The 24,590-nt window shown below is 46.0% G+C and overlaps 1 protein-coding gene across 1 annotated transcript; it reads right to left on the bottom strand.

Moving 5' to 3' along the window:
• Positions 1–21,766: 21,766 nt before the first annotated feature.
• Positions 21,767–23,028, bottom strand: LOC115693736 (rust resistance kinase Lr10-like). Its single transcript, XM_030620800.2, has one exon. It carries the CDS (start codon positions 22,883–22,885, stop codon positions 21,767–21,769), a length of 1,119 nt encoding a protein of 372 aa, XP_030476660.2. The 5' UTR covers positions 22,886–23,028.
• Between the last annotated feature and the right edge of the window lie 1,562 nt (positions 23,029–24,590).

Raw genomic sequence — 24,590 nt, 5'->3', positions numbered from 1 at the left:
TGAAAGTGGATGTGGCCAAGTATTTAACATGTCAACAAGTGAAGGCACAACATTGCAAGCTGGGTGGAATGTTGCAGCCATTGGACATCCCTGAATGGAAGTGGGAATACGTCACAATGGACTTTGTAATGGGATTACCAAGGAGTCAGAGGGGTCATGATTCGATTTGGGTGGTAGTCGATCGATTGACAAAGTCAGCACATTTTCTGCCGGTGCGAAAGGACTTTGCCTTGGAAAGGTATGCCGAGATATACGTGCGACAAATAGTTTGTCTTCACGGAGTGCCAGTGACGATTACCTCAGACCGTAATCCTAAGATTACTGCCACTTTTTGGAAAAGTCTTCATACGGCATTAGGAACGAAGTTACAATTTAGCACGGCCTATCACCCCCAGACGGATGGCCAGTCTGAAAGGACAATTCAGATTTTGGAAAATATATTGCAGGCATGTGTATTGAATTTTAAAGGTAGCTAGGAGGAACAGTTGCATTTAGTTGAATTTGCCTACAATAATAGCTACCAGCAAAGTATCAAAATAGCACCGTTTGAAGCGCTGTATGGCAGAGCTTACAGAACACTAGTTTGTTGGGATGAAGTTGGTAAGAGGAGCATCACGGGTCTCGAGTTGGTTCAGCAGTCAGTCAAAATAGTCAAGGTGATTCGGGACAGGCTTAAGACCGCTCAGTGTCGCCGAAAGAATTATGCGGACCGGAGACGTAGGCCTTTGGAGTTTCAAGTGGGGGACCACGTTTTCCTCAAAGTATCACCTATGAGAGGATTGTCACGATTCGGCAAGAAAGAAAAGGTGAGCCCGAGGTACGTGGTTCCGTTCGAAGTCTTAGAGAGAATCGGTGCCTTGGCCTATCGTCTCGCGCTATCACCAAATTTGTCTCATGTACATAATATATTCCACGTGTCTATGCTAAGGAAGTATGAACCGGACCCAACCCACGTGCTGAATTACGAAGAAACAGACGTGGACGACAAGGTGTCGTACGTGGAAAAGCTAGTAAGGATCGAGGACAGAATGGAACGAGTGTTGCGGAACAAGACAATTCCGATGGTCAAAGTAATTTGGGAGCATCATGGAACCGAAGGTGCGACATGGGAAAGCGAAGAGCTGATGCGACACCAATACCCCCATTTGTTCGAATAATTGGGTTGTATTGTAAATTACGAGGACGAAATTTTTGTAAGGGGGGAAGAGTTGTGACATTTCGAATTTCGACCCATTTTTTGGATTTATAAACGGGTATTTCGTCAGTGCGCTTATAATAAAATCTCGCCCGGAACTGATCACTCTTGGATTATTTCTTTTTAAATTAGAGATTTTGCTAGAATCGCACTCGATCGAATTTGGCCGTTATTTAGAGCTCGAACTTTGGTGTCGAATTTCTCGGAGTTCTGGGACGAATTTAATTGGACAGTGTCGATATTGTTGTGGCCAGCCTCGACATTGCCCGGGATATGTGAAAAGTGAAATTTTGACCGGATGCGAATTTGGACTAGTAGACCTCCCTCGTAGTATGTTTTAATTATTATCCTCTGGCCCTTTTTCCAAATTTATAATTGGGATTTTTGGGACCGTTAGATCAATCAACGAGATCAATTTATGGCTGTTGGATCGCACTCATTGTTTGACTTTTCTATCTCTCTCTCTCTCTTGTCCTGCTCACTCACGTCCCCTCCCCCCTCTGTTCTGACTATCCTCTCTCCCCCCCTCCCATCACGTTCTCTCTCTCCTCCCCCCTCCCATTACGTTCTCTCTCTCCCCTCTCTTCTGCCCCGATCGTCCTTCTTCCCCCTCCATCGCACGCTCGCCTCCCGCTCACCGCCCTGCCGTCATGCGCCGTTCGTCCTCCGCCGTGCGTTCCCCCTCCTCGTCGCGCTCGCTGCCTAGTCATATTGTGAGCCGCTCGCCGTCGCTGCTGGCCACCATCCCTTCCGTGCGAGCAGCAACTCGCTCGTCGTCGTTGTTCGGCATTGCCTAGCCGTCGACCGGGCAGCCCTGCTTCGCCCAGTCACTTGCAACGCCGCCGTGCCATCGTCAACTGCCGCTGGCCCCCACTGTCGCCGCAGCCCCCCTTCTCCTTTCCCGGTTCACCCCGACCTCCCCTTCCCCTGTTCTGGCTTTCCTTCCCATGTTTCGCTACTAGCGGTCGCCGTGCCCGACCGACCGGTCGTCGCCGCTGCTGCTGGCCACCGCCGCCCTCGCCGTCGCCACCTAGCTTTCCCCCTCAATCGCCGGAGCCACTGCTGTTCCGGCGAGACCTCTCTTTGCTGCCCCATCCCCTATTCTGCCCTCCCCTGTCCTGTTCCCATCGCCCGTCCGTCCGCCATGCGCCACCGTGTGCCCCAGCCCGGAGCCGCCGTCCATTGCTTCTGACCCCCTGGCCCGACTGTTTCCCCTTCCTCTATTCCAGTCAGCTACCCCCCTCTTCTGTTCATTCCCGTCACCGCGTCGACGCTAGCCGCCGCCGAAGCTGCTGCTGTTTTGGCGAGGCCCCTGCTCGCCCCTACTGCCATCGAGCCGCTGCCGCCTCAGCCGGGACCCACCTTGCCGCCCTGCTGCCCGGCTGTGGTCAAGAGCCTCGCCGGGTTGCCGCTGCCGCTGCTATTATGGTGATTTCCGTTGCTGCTCAGCCTCGTTTTCTTGCTCAAGTCGAGGTAAGCGACACCCTAAACCTTGTCTAGGACTTTGGGTATCAATAGACTTGTTTAGGGGTCGTTTGGAGTGGAAATGGTGGCTATTATGGACTGTTTGGTGCGGATTGGGTGGCTGATTTGGTGCGGTTTAGTGAAGAAAATGGTGGTGAGTTCGGGATGGGTTATTGGGTTGGAACGTAGGCTGAATCGAGGTGGTTTATTGCTGATTTTAGGGCTGGTTTTGGGGGTCGTATAATACTGGAAATTTATGTCAAGTTTATTGATTAGTCGTGTGTGATTTAATGTCCGACTTGGCGATTGTTCGTGTTGTTTATATGTGGCTGAATTAGAGGTTGATTTGGGGCCGTTGTTGGCTGGTTTTGAGGCCGAGTTATGGGTTGTCATGAGCCGGGACATTAGCTAGCGCGGTGGACTAATATCGAACAAGTTTTGGAGTAAAATGTGGACCTTATTGTATCGGTGTGGCGAGCTAAGTGTGGCTGGTGGTTATTCGAATTATGGGCTGATTCAATGCTTGATATTGTGTGTTCACGTGATGATTTGATGACGAGTAATGGCTGACCTTGATTGACCGTTTGTGAGTGTACGAGTGTGACTGTTATTTGGTGGAACTGTGGCCTCTTTGGCGTAAGTATGACGAATTGTGTTGTGGTCATTTGGAAATGGTTGTGTGATATTTGATTCTGTAAAAGACGTGAAATTGATTGAATTAAGTGGCGTGTGTGTTTGCTTGAAAAGCCCGGATTGATCGGAGGGCTGCCAACCTGAGGCGTGGTTACGCGAGTGTGGCGAGAAAAGCAAGAAAAGACCCAAGGCGTGTTTACGCGGGTCAATGGAGGATGCTGAGCCTGAGGCGTGTTTATGCGGGCTGTGGAAGGAAAGTTAGACCTGAGGCGTGTTTATGCGGGTCATTGAAAAGAAAGTTGGGCCTGAGGCGTGTTTACGCGGGCAGTGAGAATGAGCCTGAGGCGTGTTTACGCGGGCTGTGAGAATAAGCCTGACGCGTGTTTACGCGGATTGTGAGAATAAGCCTGACGCGTTTTTATGCGGGCTGTGAGAATGAGCCTGAGGCGAGTTGACGCGGGCCGTGGGAAAGGACCTGAGGCATGTTTATGCAGGTCGTGGATAGTTGGATGGACATGCATGTGGAATGTGCTTGATTGAATTGGGTGAGCGCACGTGTGTATGGCGCTCAAATGATTGTGATATGTGCTTGGGGCTATTTTTGCATTACAGTGTTTGACCAATATGCAGAGTTGGTGTGTGATTGGAGGCGAGGTAAGTATGTCTATGTGTATTCCAATTTGTCGTCGGTTAGATTGCATGGTGAAACTTGTCTGGATACGCATTGGCCTATGTGAGGTTTAGGGGTCTACTTATTGAGATTTATCTCATCCCCCGTTGTTAAATATTTTCAGGTTTGAAGTGACGGATAGTCATCACGTGCGGTTCAGAGACCGGGAGTGACCTTGGACATTTGATGTTTCGTTCCATCTTTGGATGTCCCTCTTTTGTATAGTGAAGTAGGCTACCCAACCCCTGTTCCCTTTTTATGTTGTGTATTTATGAATGCTGTAGGGCTATCCCTTGTCATTATTAATTGTCTGGGTTGTTTGATTTCGCTTCCGCTGGCGTATGACTTTGGGTGTTTCGTTTGGGTCGGCGACGCGTCCTGGGACGTCGCGTTCTATACGACCGTTGAAGGGATGTCGCGAGCCCGTTAGGGTTCGAGACGTGACACTTAATGATTGAATGTGGACCACATTATGCAATGTCTTGCCACGTGGCAAGCATAGATAAAAGGTGTGTTGAGAAAACCTCCTCTGATGTTTTTAAAATGAGATAATAATCCAAAGCTACAAGTAACCCAAAGTCAAGTCAAGAAAAGTAAGTTTGCGGACCATCCAAAAGTTCTATCGGTGAAAATTATGCAGAGATTTTTGTACACGCAGTCAAGCTAACATAACACGGTGGTGGATTAATTTATGGACTGCTTTCATATGAATTAGGAAGGAAACTTCTTAGCGGTTTCCAAATTTTGACATTTTTGGCAAATTGATTCTCTTTAGGAATCAGCTTTAGTATGTAAAAATGGAGCATCTATGTTGGAGTCGTCTTTTGAGAAGCCCAAAGTCAAGCAATGACTCAGAGCCGTCCAAAGTGAAGATAGTGGAGCTTCATAAGTAAATGTATGGACTATACATCATGTGGATCAATACCATATCAACCATTGATTAAATGGGTCCATTGCGAGGCCCACGTCGTCATTTGATTGAGATGGTCTTAGCCATATGTACAAGATCACATAATATTTTCTCAATTTGATAATACAATAAAGTCCATCCAAGTATCGAGCGAGTTTTTTATATTTCAAGGGTAATTGCAAGGGTCATGTTTTCCTCTCACCATCTGTCTAATTGGTGGGTTTCAGACATATTTAGCACTCGTGTTTTATAAACTTCATTTAACATGTGAGTGTAGTTCACAATTTGTAACCCATCATTCAATAGTGTGGTTGGAGGAAGTTTTCTTTGAAGGAAAATATAGACCTAATTACAATCATACATCTTAAAAAATAGGGAAAATGATACAAATAGTCCCTGAATTTTGGCCCAATATGCAATTTGGCTCCTAAGCTTTTAATTTATTCAATGTAGTCCCTAAACTTTAGCCTAATGTTCAATTTGGTCCTTGAACTTTTCATTTGTTCAATGTGGTCCATGGACTTTTGGTACATGTTAAATTTAGTCCCTGAATTATATAAAATGGTTTAATGTAGTCATTTTCATATAGTTCAGGGATCACATTTAACAAATAAAAAGTTCAGAAGCAAAATTACACATTAGGCCAAAGTTCATGGACTATTTATGCCATTATCCCTAAAAATTATTACCGAGTATTGAAATATACATAAAAAATCAAAATAGATGATTGGAATTATGAGTACTGAAAATTTTATTTTTCATGCAACAAACATCTGATATCTATATCTGGAGATCACCAAGAAAGAGCCTAAAGTTTGAACCCATCAACATATTCAGTTAAAGCCACATCCACTAAAAAGCTTAAACTGTGACATTCCGAATTTTGGCCCATTTTTGGGATTTATAAAACGGGTATTTCGTCAGTGCGCTTATAGTAAAAATCTCGCCCGGGAACTGATCACTCCCGGTTATTATTTTTTAAATCTTGAGATTTCGCTAGAATCGCATTCGATCGAATTTGGCCGTTATTTAGACCCTGACCTTGGCAGTCGATTTTCGAGAGTTTCGGGACGAAATAAATTGGACGGTGTCGATATTATTGTGGCTAGCGTCGAGGTGATTAGGAATAGTGAGAAAGTGGATTTTTGGACCGAATGCGAATTTGGACTGGTAGACCTCCCTCGTAGTGAGTCTTGAATTATTTTATTTTGGCCCGTTGTCTTATATTATTGTTTGGGATTTTTCGGGGACAGTTAGATCTTTTCCGGGTTTGAATCGTGACCGTTAGAACGATTTTTAGTTTGAACCGTGTCCGTTGGATCGCGCTCGAAGACAAAAATTAGCCTTTTGTCCTCTCTCCTCTCTCTCCTCTGCCCGCGCACGTCCTCCCCATCATTGCGTTTGCCCCTCCCTTTTTCTCTCTCTCTCTTTCTCTCTCTCCCTTTCCCCCGCTGGCCGCGCACGTCTTCCCCCGTGCAGACGTCCCCTCAGCCCCATACCCATGCAGACCTACCCCCCCCCAGCCTCTCTCTCTCCTCCCTTTTATCTCTTCTTCCTCTCTCTCTTCTCATTCCTTCTTCCTTTTTCCTTGGCCCGACGAGTTCCGCTCCCCGCTTCGCTCGCCGACCGCAACCACCACCGGTCGCCCCGCATTCCCCCTCGCGCCGTAGCCCCGACCGAGCCGCACCGCCGCCGCGCCCGCCTACAGCCCCGTCGACCGCCCTCGTCGCCCGATCTCTCCCCTCCTCCCGTCGCTCGCGCGAGCCGCAAGCTCGTCGTCGCCACCACCACACGCGGCTGCCGCCGCCGCTACCGCCGCGCGCCCCGCCGCTCGACCTCCGTGCGCCGCTCGCCACCGCCACTGCCATCGGCCGGGCCCTTGCCCCCTCCTTCTTCCTCTCGGCTGCTTCTCGGCCTCCGTCCGACGCCGCCCGACCGCCGTGGCCGCGGGGCTCAGGCCTGCCTCGGCCTCCAGGAGCTCGCTGCGAGCCCACCGTCGCTGCCGCCCGACGTCCCCGACGCCACCGCGGGCCAACCTACGCCCGTGACTCACGGCCAAACCCCTCCCCGTCCAACTCCGCTTCACCTAGCCAACCCGCACCGCCGCTCCGACCGCCGCCGCCGGCCTCGTCCACCATCACCCGGCGTCCCTCCTTCGCCACCGCCATGCCGCCCGAGCATCGCCGGCCTCGAGCCCTCACCCCGGCTTCTTCTCTCTCTCCCTCTCGCCTCCACCCCCGGCCGACCTCCACCCTCCTGTAACGGCTCGTCGTCGCCGCTGCTCGCCACCACCGCGCCGCCGTCGCCGTAGTCGCCGCCGCCGCCGGTCCGCCGCCCGACTTGCTAGCTAGCCATTGGCCAGCCCCAAGCCGTAGCTGCAGCCCCCAAAGGCCGTAGCCAAGCCGCCCGGCCGGCTCGGGCCGTGGCCAAGCTTTACCGGCGCCGGTGCCCGTCCGACCAGCGCGTCGCCCGCCGTGGCCGGCCGCCTTGCCCGTTCAGCCCGTGCACTTTCGCCCGTTCGGCTTGCCGTGCGCCCGGGCATGCCGTTCGGCCACCGCGCGCGCGCCAGGCACGCCGTCCGAGCCATTGTGCCGCGTTGGCCGGCCACCGGCCCGTTGGCCCGTGCCCGCGCCTAGTTCGGCACTGTTCACCCGGGCCATTTTAGGCCCAAGCCGATTTTCTCCGGGCCAAAACCAAGTAAGTGACTTCCTAAACCCTACCTAGTACTTTGGGTATTTTTAGACTTGTTTAGGGTGAAATTTAGTACCGGCTTAGGACTTTAATTAGGTGTGGGCTAATTAGACTGATTGTGCTTAATTGATGAATTATTGTGGCGATAATTGTGCGGCTGATTTAGTGATTTACTGAGATAAATATGCCTGACTGAATTGTCGTGGCGCTTGTGGGTGAATTGGAATCAATTGAATGTGTTGACTTGAATGTCGGGTCGGTGGGCTGATGTGGGGAGCATGAATTGAGTTGACTGATGTGGCGTGCTAGATTGACATTGGCGAAAGGGTGGTGATTGAAAATTGATTTATATGACTAAGAGCATGGTGAATTTTGTATTGTGGTGCATGTGCATGAGAAAAGCTCGGCTTGATCTGAGGGCTGACCTGAGGCGCAGTAGCGCGGGTCGTGGGAAAGTGTGAAATGTCCAGTGAGGGACGGAGCCCGGCTTGATCTGAGGGCTGACCTGAGGCGCAGTAGCGCGGGTCGTGGGAAAGTGTGAAATGTCCAAAGTGAGGGACGGAGCCCGGCTTGATCCGAGGGTCGACCAGAGCGCGATAGGCGGGTCGTGGAAAGTGTGAAATGTCCAAGTGAGGACGGAGCCCGGCTTGATCTCGAGGGCGACTCCGAGCGCAATAGCGCGGGTCGTGGGAAAGTGTGAAATGTCCAAAGTGAGGACGGAGCCCGGCTTGATCCCGAGGGCGACCCGAGGCGCATAGCGGGTCGTGAGAATGGGCCGAGCGCGCAAAGGCGCGAGCGGTGTGAAAGGACCCGGGAGGTCGTGAGAAAGTTAGGCTTGGACCACGCATGTTGCATAGTGTTTGATTATGAGGTGAATCTTGCTAGGCATGGTATGGGACGTGCCCAAGTGGTTTTACCTTATAATCGAGACACGCGAGTGTTATTGTATGATGCATGGAAAATTTCCTTGTGTGATCTCGAATATGAGCTCATTGGATACACTAATGTGATTTGACTAATGTACAAAGTGTGGGCATGTGATTGGATGGCGAGGTAAGTCCATTGATGTGAATTTTATATGTTATGGGGTAGATTGCATGTCTCGACATTTGTCAGGGTACGCATTGGCCTATGTGGGGTATAGGGGTTGCTTATTGAGACTCGTTCTCACGGTTATTATATAACCATTTTCGGATCTGCGACCGTGATTGATTGGAGACGCCACCAGGGTATCTCGGGGATGGAGGACGGGTCAAGTTACTCCATATTTTGTGTGCCCTCTTTTGTATAGCGAAGTAGGATACCCCACCACTATTCCCTTTTGATGTTGTGTATTTGGAATTATTATTTTGTGCTATCCCTTTGTCATATTTTATTGTGCAGGTTGTTTTAAATTCGCTTCCGCTTGCCTTTATCTCCGATGTTTGAGTTGGGTCGGCGACGTGTCTGGGACGTCGCATTCAATGATCGACCATCGCGGGATGATCGCGCGCTCGTAGGGTGCGGGGCGTGACATCCCCGTTGATTTGGTATCAGAGCAAGGTCAGCTCGAACCAAGATGGTCGAAGCTTGGAGTGATAAGGAGCGATGACTTTGGGGTAGCTAGTTAGGGAGACTTGTTGGCCATGCGTTACCTAGACTGCTTGGTTGTGATTGCTGAGTGATATTATGCACTAATACGTGAAATGCAGGTGCGACAGGACTTGAGGTAAGTGCGTGAAACCTGTTGGTTGTGATTGAGTGATGTTGGTGATTTGCTGCCTGCTTTGTGAATTGTGGTTGTGATTTGGTGTCATGGATGATTGGCTGCCTGCTAAGTGAATTGTTGTGATTCACTGCCTAGGGCTTAGACTGGTATAGTTGGCCTAGGTCTTTAATTCCCAAGAGGAATTATAGCAGGTAAGTGGGTGGTGTGAACCCTGTCAGTATGAGTAGTCGAGGTCGAGGTCGAGGTCGTGTAAGTCCGCAAGTTGGAGTTGTGGGGGATCCCAGATGGAACGAGATTTTGATGGCACTCGAGGAAGTTGGAATTTTAATGCGAAGGCAAACTGAGGAGCGAAATGCGACTATTACTACTGATTCTGAGGCCGCTGTTGCCGCCACCAATAAAAGTAACGGGAATCGTGGGCATAATGGAAATGTTGGGAATCAAGGCCAAGGGTGTTAATGCGAGTTAGACAAATGCATCGAGTTGGTTGGAATATTTTTGAAATTTAAACTTGTGAGGTTCGATGGGAAGAGGTGACCCGAAGGCTACATTACTTTGGACGGAGGGCTTTGAGGTATTCGGGTGCACCGATGATGAGAAAGTGACCACGTGTGTATATCAACTTTAAGGAAATGCAAATGATTGGTAAGAGGGCCCCAAGTGGGATATTTCATAGGGCATATTTCCAAGCTGGGGTGTCGTTATCGAGGCCTTCAATGGGAGGTACTTTCAGAGAGCACGTGAGGACAGAAAATGATATAGTTTCTTTGGCTTCGCTAGATTCGGATGTAATCGATCAATACGAGGTCGAGTTTATAAGGTTGCCTAAGTACGAACCAAGGATGGTCAAGGACCATGTGGATAGGACAAGGAGGTTTCGGGATGGATTGGAACTGGAATTCCGCAATCAGTTAGTATTTTTGAGTCTTAAGGGATTACAATGAGTTGTATGAGAGAGCTCGATGGTTGAGACGGATACGAGTGAAAGGGGCTACCGAAATGGATCGCGGTACGCGCCGGCTAGGGACAATAGGAACTTTGGAAAGAAGCCTATGACAAAAAAATCAGAGATTTGTCCCTCTAGTAAAAAAAAGGACTTTGGGAAGCCGAATTACTATTCCAACGCCGCATGTCGGTCTTATGGAAAGAGGCGTAGGAATGACCATTGCCAAGGTGGAAGTGGAGCATGTTTTGGATGTGGCCAACATGGTCACCAAGTGAGAAATTGTTGATTCGACAGGTTAGACCACTGATGCAATTGCAGCAACCGCAAGTAGGACATTAAGCGGGAACTGCCCCGCAGAATAATCAGAATCGGCTACGGACGTAAGGAAATGTGTATGTTGTGATTGGGAAGGAATCAGAGAATTTGTCTTAAAAAAGCCTAGATGCATTATGTGATGCACGACGTATAATTGCTTATAATGGGTAGGCGCAATCGGTTCAAGGATTTCTAAATTACTGACGGTATTCTTGGACGAGTTGGGAAGGATATGTGTTGCTTGGAGATTTCGGATTTTGTAAAGGACTAAGGCGATTATTTTGAGAGACCATTGGATTGAAATTGGATGGGTTGAGCTTTATCTTCGAGGTGTAAAAAGGTGATTATTTTGTGGATGACTAGTTGGTTGAGGAACCAAGGCTAAAGGACATAACCGAGGTGTGTAACCTTCCCGATGTCTTTCCTCAGGAATTGCCGGGATTGCCACCTAATAGTGAAGTGGAGTTTGTGGTTGAGTTGGCCCTAGGGACGGAACCAATTTCGAAAGCGCCCTATAGGATGTTGTTGTCAGAATTGAAGGAATTGAAGGTTCAAATGCAAGAATTATTGGAAGAAGGTTTTATTCGTCTATGTAAGTCTCCATGGGGAGCGCCAGTTTTATTCGTGATGAAGAAGGACAGATCGTTAAGGTTATGTAGTGACTACAAACAGTTGAGTCAGGTGACTATTAAGGAAAAACGCCTGTTGCCAAGGGTAAATGACATGTTCGACCAGTTATAAGGGACATCAATATTTTCTAAGATTGACTTGAGGACTGGTTTCTACCAATTGAGGATCAAGAAGGAAGACGTGCCGAAGTCGGCATTTAGGACGAGGTATGGACGCTATGAGTTTACGGTGATGCCGTTTGGACCGACGAATGCCCCTGCTGACCTTTATGGATTTAATGAATCGAGGTATTTAAGGAATTTCGGATTAGTTTGTAATCGTGTTCATAGACGATATCTTGGTATACTCGCAGAGTCCCGCTAAGCATAAGTTACATTTGGAAAAGAGATCTATGGACTTTAAGGGAATACGCACTCTATTCTAAGTTTAATAAGTGCGAATTACGGCTTCATTGAGTGGCGTTCTTAGGACATGCGATCTTGGGAAGGGATTGTAGTGGATTCGACAAAGATTGAAGCCGTCACGGGTGGCCGAGGCCGACGTCAGTAACCGAGGTTCGGAGCTTCTTGGGTCTAGCAGGCTATTATAGGCGCTTCATGGAAGGGTTTTCGGCACTAGCTACGTCGTTGGCACGGTTGTTAAAGAAGGAGACGAGGTTTGAATAGACGGATGAGTGCGAAAGGTGCTTCCAAGAATTGAAACAGAGGTTGATGACCGCGCCAGTGTTAGCGATCTCGTCAAGTCCGGGAGGATTTGAGAATCACAGTGACACGTCGTTAGGAGGATTGGGATGCGTGCTAATGCAACACGGGAAAGTAGTGGTATATGCATCGCGTCAATTGAGACCGTATAAGCTGAACTATCCGATGCATGACTTGGGATTGACCGTAATTATATTTGTCCTTAAGATTTGGAGGCATTACTCGTGTAGGGAGAAATTTTAGATTTATACAGATTATCAGAGTTTAAAGGTATCGGTTTTCTCGAAAAAGAACTTAGCCTGAGACAGCGTCCTTGGATGGAACTCCTTAAAGACTACGACTGCGATATTTTATATCACCCCGGAAAGGCTAATAAGGTAGCGGATGCACTGAGTTGGAAATCGAGCGTTGCGCATATGATGGTCAAAGAATGGACCTTGTTGGAATGAGTCCGGGATTTAGAGTTTAAGTTTGAAGTGAGCCATGTTTTAAAGTCTACTTGCCGCATTGAGGATTGAACCAAAAATTCAGACTAAAATTAAGACTTTACAATATACGGACCCGGAGATTCAGAAGATTTTGATGTATGGATGCCACAAAAAGGAAATCGGATTTTCAGATATCCGAGGATGGGATTCTAAAGTTCCGTGGATGGTTATGTGTGCCAAGTGATACAGAACTGAAGGAAGAGATTCTGTTTGAAGCACCATAGTACGTATAGTATTCACCCGGGGAGTACGAAAATGTATCAGAATTTACAGCAGCATTATTGGTGGAAAGGCAAGAAAGTAGATGTAGCCAAGCACCTGACCGAGTATCTAACATGCCAACAAGTGAAGACACGGCATTGTAAGCCGGGTGGATTGTTGCAGTCATTGGAAATCACCGAATAGAAATGAGAGCATAACGCGATGGACTTTGTTATGAAACTACCAAGAAGCCAAATGGGCCATGATTCAATTTGGGTTATAGTAGATCGGCTGATAAGATCAGCACATTTTCTGGCAATGCGAAAGGACTTCGCGTTCGGAAGGTACGCAAGATGGTGCGTGCAACAGATAGTTCATCTTCATGGAGTACTAGTGACGATCACTTCAGACCGTGATCCTAAGTTTACTGCCGCTTATTGGAAAAGTCTTCATACGGCATTAGGGACAAGGTTATAGTTTAGCACGGCCTATTAGTCGCAGACGAATGGCTAGTCTGAGAGGACGATTCAGACTTTGGAAGATATGCTGCGACCATGTGCATTGGATTTTAGGGGAAGTTAGAAAGAATAATTGCCCTTGGTTGAGTTTGCCTATAACAATAGCTATCAGCACAGTTTTAGAATGGCACCGTTTGGGGCATGGTATGGCAGGGTTTGCAGAACACCAGTTTGTTGGGATGAGTGGGTGAGAGGAGCATCACGGGTCCCAAGTTGGTTCAGCAGTCAATTGAAACAGTCGGTGATTTGGGAACACCATGGAACCAAAGATGTGATGTGGGAAAGTGAAGAGTTGATGCGACACCGGTACCTCATTTGTTTGAATAGTTGGGTTGAATTGTAAATTTCGAGGGCGAAATTTTTGTAAGGAAGAGTTGTGACATTCCGAATTTTGGCCCATTTTTGGGATTTATAAAACGGGTATTTCGTCAGTGCGCTTATAGTAAAAATCTCGCCCGGGAACTGATCACTCCCGGTTATTATTTTTAAATCTTGAGATTTCGCTAGAATCGCATTCGATCGAATTTGGCCGTTATTTAGACCCTGACCTTGGCAGTCGATTTTCGAGAGTTTCGGGACGAAATAAATTGGACGGTGTCGATATTATTGTGGCTAGCGTCGAGGTGATTAGGAATAGTGAGAAAGTGGATTTTTGGACCGAATGCGAATTTGACTGGTAGACCTCCTCGTAGTGAGTCTTGAATTATTTTATTTTGGCCCGTTGTCTTATATTATTGTTTGGGATTTTTCGGGGACAGTTAGATCTTTTCCGGGTTTGAATCGTGACCGTTAGAACGATTTTTAGTTTGAACCGTGTCCGTTGGATCGCGCTCGAAGACAAAAATTAGCCTTTTGTCCTCTCTCCTCTCTCTCCTACTGCCGCGCACGTCCTCCCCATCATTGCGTTTGCCCCTCCCTTTTCTCTCTCTCTCTTTCTCTCTCTCCCTTTCCCCCGGCTGGCCGCGCACGTCTTCCCCGTGCGGAGACGTCCCTCGGCCCCATACCCATGCGAGACCTACCCCCCAGCCTCTCTCTCTCTCCTCCCTTTTATCTCTTCTTCCTCTCTCTCTTCTCATTCCTTCTTCCTTTTTCCTTGGCCCGACGAGTTCCGCTCTGCCCTGCCTTTTGCAACCACCACCACACCGGCCGCCCGCCGTTCCCCCCGCCGTAGCCCCGACCGGAGCCGCACCATTTGCTGCCATTCCGCCACCTAACGATCCGTCGCGACCGCCCTCGTCGCTCGATCTCTCCCTCCTCCCGTCGTTCGCGCGAGCCGCAAGCTCGTCGTCGCCACCACCACACGCCGGCTGTCGCCGCCGCTACCCTTTGCGCCCGATCGCCGCTCGACCTCCGTGCGCCGCTCGCCACCGCCACTTGCCACTTCTGCCGGGCCCTTGCCCCCTTCTTCCTTCCTCTCGCTGCTTCTGCGGCCTCCGTCCGACGCCGCCTGCCCGGGCCGGCACGCCCGGGCTCGGGCTGTCTCGGCCTCCGGGAGCTCGTCGCAGCCCCGCCGCTTGTCGCCCGACGTCCCCGACGCCTACCGCGGGCCAACCCACGGCCCGCAGCTCACGGGGCTAAACCCTCCCCGTCCAACTCCGCTTCCTAGCCAACCCCGCACCGCCCGCTCAGGCCGCCGTGTGCCTAAATCCACCACCGCAGCGTCCATGTCCTCTGCCAGCCATACCTGCCCGAGCATCGCTTAGGCTCAGAGCCCTCGGCCCGGCTTCTTCTCTCTCTCCTCTCTCGCCTCCGCCCCCCGCGAGCCTCCTTACCCTCACTGCGGCTCGTCGTCATGGCTGCTCGCCACCGCCGCGCCCGCCGTCGCCGTCGCCGTAGTCGCCGCCGCCGCGGTCGCCGCCCCGACCGGCTCTAGCAGGCCCGGCCAGACCAGCCAGCGGCCGCCTAGGCGGCCCGAGGGCCGTAGCCAAGCGCCATGCCGCCTTGCTCGGGCCGTGGCCAAGCTTGCCACGCGCCAGTGCCGTCAGGCCAGGCGTCGCCGGCGCCCAATGGCCCGGCGCCTTTGCCTGTTGAGCCCGGGCACCTCGCCCGTTCGGCTTGCCGTGCGCCCGGGCATGCCGTTCGGCCACGCGCCCGCGCGCCGGGCGCGCCCGTCCGGCCATTGTGCCCGCGTTGGCCGGCCACCGCGCCCATTGGCCCGTGCCGCGCCTAGTTCGGCCTTTGTTCACCGGGCCATTTTAGGCCCAAGCCGATTTTCTCGGGCCAAAACCAAGTAAGTGACTTCCTAAACCCTACCTAGTACTTTGGGTATTTTTAGACTTGTTTAGGGTGAAATTTAGTACCGGCTTAGGACTTTAATTAGGTGTGGGCTAATTAGGCGATTGTGCTTAATTGATGAATTATTGTGGCGATAATTGTGCGGCTGATTTAGTGATTTACTTGAGATAAATATGCTTTGTTGGTGAATTGTCGTGGCGCTTGTGGGTGAATTGGAATCAATTGAATGTGTTGACTTGAATGTCGGGTCGGTGGGGCTGATGTGGGGAGCATGAATTGAGTTGGCTCGATGTGGCGTGCTAGATTGACATTGGCGAAAGGGTGGTGATTGAAAATTGATTTATATGACTAAGAGCATGGTGAATTTTGTATTGTGGTGCATGTGCATGAGAAAAGCCCGGCTTGATCTGAGGGCTGACCTGAGGCGCAGTAGCGCGGGTCGTGGGAAAGTGTGAAATGTCCAGTGAGGACGGGCCGGCTTGATCGAGGGCTGACCCGAGGCGCGATAGCGCGGGTCGTGGGAAAGTGTGAAATGTCCGGTGAGGACGGAGCCCGGCTTGATCGAGGGCGACTGAGCGCGATAGCGCGGGTCGTGGGAAAGTGTGAAATGTCCAAGAGGGACGGAGCCCGGCTTGATCGAGGGCGGCACGAGCGCGCATGGCGCGGGTCGTGGGAAAGTGTGAAATGTCCGAGTGAGGACGGAGCCCGAACTTGATCCGAGGCGGACCCGGGCGCAGATAGCGCGGGTCGTGAGAATGGGCACGAGGCGCAGTGGCGCGGCGGTGTGAAAGGACACGGGAGGTCGTGAGAAAGTTGGCTGGACCACGCATGTTGCATAGTGTTTGATTATGAGGTGAATACTTGCTAGGCATGGTATGGGACGTGCCCAAGTGGTTTTACCTTATAATCGAGACACGCGCGAGTGTTATTGTATGATGCATGGAAAATTTCCTTGTGTGATCTGAATATGAGCTCTGCTGGATACACTAATGTGATTTGACTAATGTACAGTGTGGGCATGTGATTGGATGGCGAGGTAAGTCCATTGATGTGAATTTTATATGTTATGGGGTAGATTGCATGTCCGACTTGTCAGGTACGCATTGGCCTATGTGGGGTATAGGGGTTGCTTTATTGAGACTCGTTCTCACGGTTATTATATAACCATTTTCAGATCTGCGACCGTGATTGATTGGAGACGCCACCAGGGTATCTCGGGGATGGAGGACGGGTCAAGTTACTCCATATTTTGTGTGCCCCTCTTTTGTATAGCGAAGTAGGATACCCCACCACTATTCCCTTTTGATGTTGTGTATTTGGAATTATTATTTTGTGCTATCCCTTTGTCATATTTTATTGTGCAGGTTGTTTTTAAATTCGCTTCCGCTTGCCTTTATCTCGATGTTTGAGTTGGGTCGGCGACGTGTCTGGGACGTCGCATTCAATGATCGACCATCGCGGGATGATCGCGCGCTCGTAGGGTGCGGGGCGTGACATAAACCAATGAGTTTAGGTCAATTAGAATATATAACCACTCCGTACCACTCCAATTCTCTAATATAAGATTTTTCTAACACAACTCACGTGTGTATCTTAATAATCTATCCCTTACGTGGGGGGTCAGTGTCAGGTCTGCTCTCATTAATTTAGGTATTCTTCTACATCAACATGTCTCAACTTGAATCTCTACTTCGTTGTTATGTGAATACCACAACAACAACAACAACAACAATAACGTCCATGTTCATCCTAAGTCTCTTTCTTTAGAGCGAACCATCAAGGCTAATTGCATTGGTCACGAGATTCCTTCCTTAATACATTTACCAAACGCCGATAGATATTGGGAGTGGGAAAACAATCAATTATCGGCTCTGATACCATTTGTTAGTAGCGCGCAACAGAAATTAGATATGTTCATGCGGGGAGATCACCAAAAGGGAGCTAAAAGTTAGAGCCCATCAACATATTCAGTTGGACCACTTTCACTCAAAAGTTTAAAATAATGAGTGATGAATCAACTAGGATATATTATCCCCTCCATACCACATCGATTCTTCAATGTTGAACTTTTCATACATAACTCACACATGCATCTTAACATTCAAATGTTTATTTTAATAGTATCGAGAAGCCTGAGCAAAGTCAGGACCGGACAAGGTAGATATTTGTTCCTTGTATGACAAATGCATTTCCCATTTCAATGAAATTCTCACTAGAATTGAGTTCTCCTTTTTCTCTTGGTAACGTATGCATTCAACATCATATACCAAGAAAATCTCATTATTGCTACGTTATGGTAATGTTTTGTTAATCTTTTGTTTTGTTGAACCTCCAAATAGAATTTATGAATAAACAAGAGGAATGGCTTTGTTGCCGTTAAAAGAATGATTACCGGGTGTTCTTGATTTGCTTAAATACAATCAATAATTTTTAAATTTTCAAAAAATGTAAATAAATCCTAAAAATTATTAAATTGGTGTGACAGATGACTTCCGTTAGCTCCATCAAGTTTTTTTTTTTGGTCGAAAGCTCCATCAAGTTTGACAAATGGATTATGCTCACATGACATTTGTTATGTTAAAGAACGCATGGGCGCCACATAAAAAAGCCAAAAATTATCAAGAGAAAAAGGAATACCAAAAATGGCAAAAAAAGCAAAAAAGAAAAAACAGAAAAAGAAAAAGCCAAAATTAAAGAGGGGAAAAAATAGCAAAAGGGAACCCGAGAGAGAGATGGTCGGGGAAGCATTGAAGGGGCACCGCTGTGGCCCTGGTGAGGACTCTCTCTACCACAGGCCAGGGCTCCTAATCATCACCGCAAACAGGCGATGAGGCCATCGCCTAGGACTCTCACTCTACCACAGGCCAAGGCTACTAGTCATCACCGCGAGCAGGCAACGACTTCCCTTGCCCTAGGCGAGGGCTGGCTGACCTTAGTAGGGTGGTTGTGAGGGCCAATCAAACGTGGCACGGTGGTGATGAGTGATGGCGCCTTACGTTCTCTTAGTCTCTCGCATGTAGCTTCTCCAATCCATCAAACCTTTTTCAAGCCTATCCAATTGGATTTGGGTCTCATTAGCGACGCTCACAGGCTCGCGTTCCAGTTACATGTACTCTTGAAACATTTCGAATCTAAACCTTTTTCAAGCCCTCCGACGCAATCCAAGCAGAACAAGACACATTTCCCCTTCCCCAAGCTCCGAGTATTATGAGAACACCACCCGCTTATATAATTGAAGACCTTTCGAATCTAAAGCTATGTATTGGTATCCGTGAAGAGATGGTTTCTGTCAATGCAATTCTCGCCTTTCCTTTGTCGTACCTCTACCCGTTGGAAATGGCATTGAGATGTATGCTGGGGATTGAGTGTGTTATGCATCTTGTTGAGTATTTGAGAGGGAAAATTACCCGACCAGTCATAAACCTATTGTACGGATGTATTTCAGTTATAAACTTTTCAATTTTGTCAATTTTGTCTTAAATCTTCATGTGAAATTCCCATATAGCTCTTCCGGTCAATTTTTGCTTGGAATTGCTGATGTGGCGATCCAGTCACCTCCAGCCGTCCTATGTGGCATACTGCCATGTCAGCAATTTCCAATGGAATTTGGCTGGAAGAACTATATTGGAATTTCGCGCAAAAATTTAAGACTAAATTGACAAAATTGGAGAGTTTAGGACTGAATTGATATTCATACAATATGTTCGGTGACAATTTGTCCTTGTCTGGAAGAAAGAGTTTCTGCAATGCTGCTGAAGGACCCAATACTAAGGACCCAAAAAATAGTGATGGTGGTGGATAGTTTTCTTTATTTTTGGGATAAATGATGGATAGCTTTCATATTAACTAGGAAGGTCCGACAAAAAAAAAAAAACTCAGAAGGAAACGTCTCTAAAATTCAAGCTCTCTCCAAATTTGACGTTTGTGTTCGACCATTTTTTTTTTTTGACGTTTGTGGCTATAGAATTTCCTCGGATCAGTTTCACTATCGTAGAAATCAATCAACTTGGATGTTCAGTCAAAATCCTTATGGGTGAGTCACCTGTTCCATTTTATAAGAATGCCAATAGTGTCATCGATGTCACGTTGTTAAATATGAAGAAAGATTCCTTAGTCCCAATGTCATCTTGACATTGGGGTGTAGAAGAAATTAGCTGAACATTGGATGAAGTTTACAGTTGACAGAGTTTCTAGTTCGATGTCGGTTTCACCATCGTAGTAAGCCGGCATATGTTCCCTATAGAAGCGGCTTGGGAAGTATTCGTAGCTTACCAATTTCCCCTTCAAGCATTTCCAACACTTTCTTCATCGAAGGACGGTCACTCAAATTAACTTAATACACCAAAGTGCAACTATTATCATCTTGTGATTTCTCTTTATTCTTTATTCTTCAACAGCTTCTATTTCAACACCCTTTTCATGATTCAATTGATCATAAACCCATAACAGAAAATAAACTTGACTTGAGTGCTCTGCGTTTACATACAGATTCTATCTTCAACCTGCTATTTCCATTAGTAGCATACTAAAGCTGTTAACATAACCTCTATGAGGGACACCACCAATCTTGGAGAATCACTAAGGTGTGCCGTATATCCCAAGATTTCTTGCGTGGCAATCATAGACACAATACTATGATCCGTTAGATAAAGCTTCTCGAGACCAAAATAAGAAATTTTATGAGTGAGATTCTTGTCCAGAAGAATGTTATGAGGCTTGATATCAAAGTGTAGAATATGCATGTCATATCCTTGATGTAGATAATATAACCCCTTGCCACTCCCAGGGAAATCTCATACATTTTCTCGCTATTGAGAGGACTATTGTCTTCATTGAAGAAAATCTGCTTATATAGGGACCCATTAGGAATGAAATCGTACACAAGAGCTTGCTTTCACTTATTGAAGGAAAAGCCGACGAGTTGTACTACTTTAACATTGTGAAACCTTCCTATGGTAGGCACTTATTAATAAAATCTTGGGCATTTGAATTTCGCTCCTTTAGAATCTTCATAACCACTTCATTGAACTTAAATTCTCATATTTCCATTTCGTATTTTTAAGTCCTAAAACTTGCCACAGTCATCCACTTTAGTCCTTTCATCACCTCTATTAGGTTGTATTATATGTAAATTTTACAAGGTACTTTCTCATTAACAGCCATGTACAATTGAAAAATTTAAATAAAAATGTGGCATTTTGCCGAAAAAAGTGTCAGAAAAGTCTTAAACCTATTACATTGGTGCCAATTTAGTCTTAAACCTTTTGATATAGTGTCAATTCAATCCTTCTGATTAATTTTGGCCAAATATTACTAAAGTGCATGTCGGCCATACCACGTAAGTGAGTTATTTCATATTTTTGGAGAATTTTTCTTAGATAAGTGAGTTATTTCATATTTTTTGGAAAATAGTTATGATGTTAATGGGTTTTCTTTTTTCTAAGATGACACGAAAGCCATCCTAAGAATGGTGCAGACCTTGAATTGAATTGAAATTTATGTGAATTAAGAATCAACGGGTTTTGATTAAGGATCGCATAAATTCAGTTCGAAGGAAAAAGAAATATCAAGAACGAAAGAATTATCCACTCAATACTTCTATTTTTGAAGAAAATTCTCCACAGGTCTTCGGAGCAAAATTCTGAAGAAAATTCTCCACGCTATAAGATTCTCTTTGGCGTGCTTAAAAAGTTTGGCTAATTAGAAGACTTCAAAGTCATCGAAAACAAAAGGGGGTAGGGTTCAAGGGGAAAGGATCAAAGTCTAATTAGAAATCACACTTTCTTTAATAAAACATAATACAAAGAAAGAGATAACACAGTGGAGTTGTCAATACAAATAAGGTTAGATGAGATTATGCCATTAGTTTAAATCTTGCCAATTTATATCTTTACCCGTCGAATACAACATATTGCAATTTACCTTAATTTTAAAATGAAACGAATTTTTTTTTCAAATAAAAACTTCATACAATTGTTTCTGCTAAGACCTTGTCCATTTTGATAAGAGTTGTTTCTTGCATAGATAAATGGTCTTCACTTTGTAAAACGTATATATGGATATTTTCTCTGAAAATGAATTCATAAGTTGAAATCAACAATTCTTGATATCTAGTTATACGCCGGTAGTAGAATTATAAATAGCAAGAGCCCTGGTTATTATTGGCATTTTTATTGGCATTACCCTAAATCACATAATGTGGGAGAAAAATTCTGAATTTCCATCACCGTTTTTATCCTTGCCCTCTTACCAATGTGTTTATCTTTTCGAAGGAGGATGCAAGAGAGTAAAACTATATGAAATACAATAACACAACATTAACCTAAGAGCTAGAAGAAGACAATCTCAAAAGTAACCACTGTGGAGCTAAACTATCTCAAGTCCCTCCCAACATAATACTACATTGTGGAACAAATAGCAAATACACACAAAGCATTTCCAATCAAACTATGCATGGTTCTTTAAACATCATTGGTATCTCCAAAAGGAAATCTAGCAGAAATTATTGGAGTGCTTGATAAAGTTGAGAATGTTTCTAACTCCGTCTCGGCTTCATCATTGTTAACTGGCACATCAGGTGGGTAAATAAGTGGCTTTGGAGGCATTTGGAGTTCACCAATATCTTTTTCGAGCATTTCTAAGACTTTGCTCATTGAAGGCCGATGATCAGGGTTTAATTGTATACACCATAATGCAACTATTATCATATTTTTGATAACCTTCCTTTCCTCTGCTACAACTTCCGTTTCAACACTTTTTTCTTCATTGACTTGGTCGTACACCCACAACGGAAAATAAATTTGGCTTGAGTGTTCCGCATTTGCATTTATATTCTTCCTTCTACCTGCCATTTCCATGAGCAACATTCCAAAGCTATAAACATCCGCTTTATAAGATATACCACCGATGTTTCTGTAGAACAACTCGGGTGCCATATATCCTAAGGTCCCTCTTGCAGCAGTCATTGAGATTGTGCTATGATCAGTGGGATAAAGTTTTGCGAGTCCAAAATCGGAAACTTTCGGAGTGAAATTCTTATCTAAAAGAATATTGTGAGGCTTGATATCGAAGTGTAGTATTTGCATGTCGCACCCCTGATGTAAATATTCAATCCCCCTCGCCACCCCAAGAGCAATCTCATATATTTTCATGTAATCAAGAAACCTCTCACCTTCCTTAGTGAAAATGTGCTTATCCAAAGATCCATTTGACATGAGATCATACACAAGAGCTTGTTTCGAGCCTTCAAAGCAAAAACCAATGAGTTGCACTACATTAACATGGTGAATTCTTCCAATAGTAGCCACTTCACTGATAAAATCTTGCCCATGGGCCTTGGATTGCTTTAAAATCTTGATGGCCACTTCATTGCCGCTTCGGAGCATTCCTTTGTACACGGAACCATACCCTCCTTCTCCTAGTTTGTGCTTAGAATTTTTCGTCATCTTCTTAATATTCGAGTAAGAGTACCTTATGGGCAAAAAGTTATTTTGAGCTTGCAAAAATTCTTCAATGTTCTTGTCCATCGCTAAGTGTCTTTTTCTGTAAGTGTAGATAAGAAATAGCCCGACAAATGGCATACCGATTATGAATTTTGCTGCACAGAAATACACTGAAGAAAATTCTAAGAGGTTAGAATAATTTTTTTAAATTATTTTAAGAACAAATCATTATGGCTTACCTAGTAGAGATATAAAATCCACAGTTATCCAAACGGTCATATCATCCAGGAGACCTGTGGAAGGAATGACTGATTTGAAAGGAAATTGAAGGAAAAGAAGTCCGAAAAACAAAACTCACGAGGAAACAGAGTAGTAGCTAGCTACTTTTGCAAGTTGAGGTTTGCCCAAAAGAAAATTAGGAGTGGGTTGCGTGCATTTGCAAATAAATGAAAATAATAAGCTTTGTTTCACATAGTTGATAGACAACACAAGAAACTCCTTTTGATTACTTAGCAAGCAACAATTATAGAGAAACGGTGATTTCCATTTTTAATTGATTATTTTGTTCTTCCTATCAATACATGTACATAATTTTTTAAGGAATTTGCTAGCACAAGTGTCACTTGAAATATTAATCAAGTGACTAATTAAGGAACTAATTAAGAAAATAAGAAAAATCTGAACCCTATGCCAACAAAAAAACTAGTCATGTGGCTGCTCGAACAATGACCCTTTTTTTTCACATCTGGAATTCCATCGTTTTGTGGAAAGGAATTTATAATCTATACACATGAATGTGTGCAGTTGATGATGGGCCTACTTGGGGTGACTTCTATTGTCAATTTTTTTATTTTGTTCGCAAATTTTGCAACTCCTACAATTTGATTTTAATATGTAACGCAAAGCTCCGAAAATCTTTCAAATACAGACATATTGACCTATACTAACATGTATACTTTGTCATTATTTTCTTGGATTTGAAATATTTCTTACATATTCCAGTTTTGAAGAGAAAGTGGCAAGTGAAAGAGTGTACACAATCATGCATAAATGCGGTAAGATTTTATCGCCAACCGATGCTTACCGTGGTCGCTGTACTTGTATCCGCAAACCTGACCTCTGAGGATGCTATAGAAATCAAAGACGCAAAAGAAAGTCCAGTTGCGGAAACTATAGGGGCCGTGTCCGCAATACTGACCCATGTAGATGCTATAGATACTAACTGTGCAAAAGTAATCATTGTTCCGTTTAAAATTCGGACCATCGATAACAAATCCATCGGCCATGATGTTATGGATTTGCTCGTAGTTGTAGGAGCTACTGTTAATCTGCTCATAACTGTCAAAATTTGATACCCACGTCCGACCGCTAATGGTGCAAAAATCCCTAACATCCGATGCTTTTGGATTGACTATAGCATACAAGTTCCAACTCGATGATGTGTTGGAAGAATACGGCCCCATAGTGCATGATGGACCGGTAGAGATGTAGAATGAAGAATTAACCGGCTTTGAGCAGTTCACAATGACTACAGTACCGATTTTTGCAGTGTCTAGTACGAAATATCTATCTTGGTTAAACCAATAGGAACCGATATCGTCCCGGAAGTTAGGCAGCAACAACGAGTGACGGGGGAGAGATGAGCAATTATTCTTTTGTATCCCGTCATCGACCAATCTAATTTGAAGGAGCGAATAATCGATAGATCGCACATAGTATCTGTTATCATTCAAGTATAGAATAGTACGATTACCTTCGCAAATCAGTTCGAATTTTGGGTCATCACATCCTTTCAGATCACTCTTCAATCTGAATGGATCCCTAATGTTGCGAATATCACCGC

The sequence above is a fragment of the Syzygium oleosum genome, unplaced genomic scaffold (assembly GCF_021117445.2).
Source record: "Syzygium oleosum isolate NSW1041296 unplaced genomic scaffold, Sole_v2.1 Sole_v2.34, whole genome shotgun sequence".
Taxonomy (NCBI): Eukaryota; Viridiplantae; Streptophyta; class Magnoliopsida; order Myrtales; family Myrtaceae; genus Syzygium; species Syzygium oleosum.
Note: the sequence above shows the minus strand (reverse complement) of the source record. Positions and strands in the feature narration are given on the sequence as shown.

Bases quoted from the DNA above. Each gene is read 5' to 3' on its own strand.
- LOC115693736 (XM_030620800.2), bottom strand. From the start codon at position 22,885: ATGCCATTTGTCGGGCTATTTCTTATCTACACTTACAGAAAAAGACAC.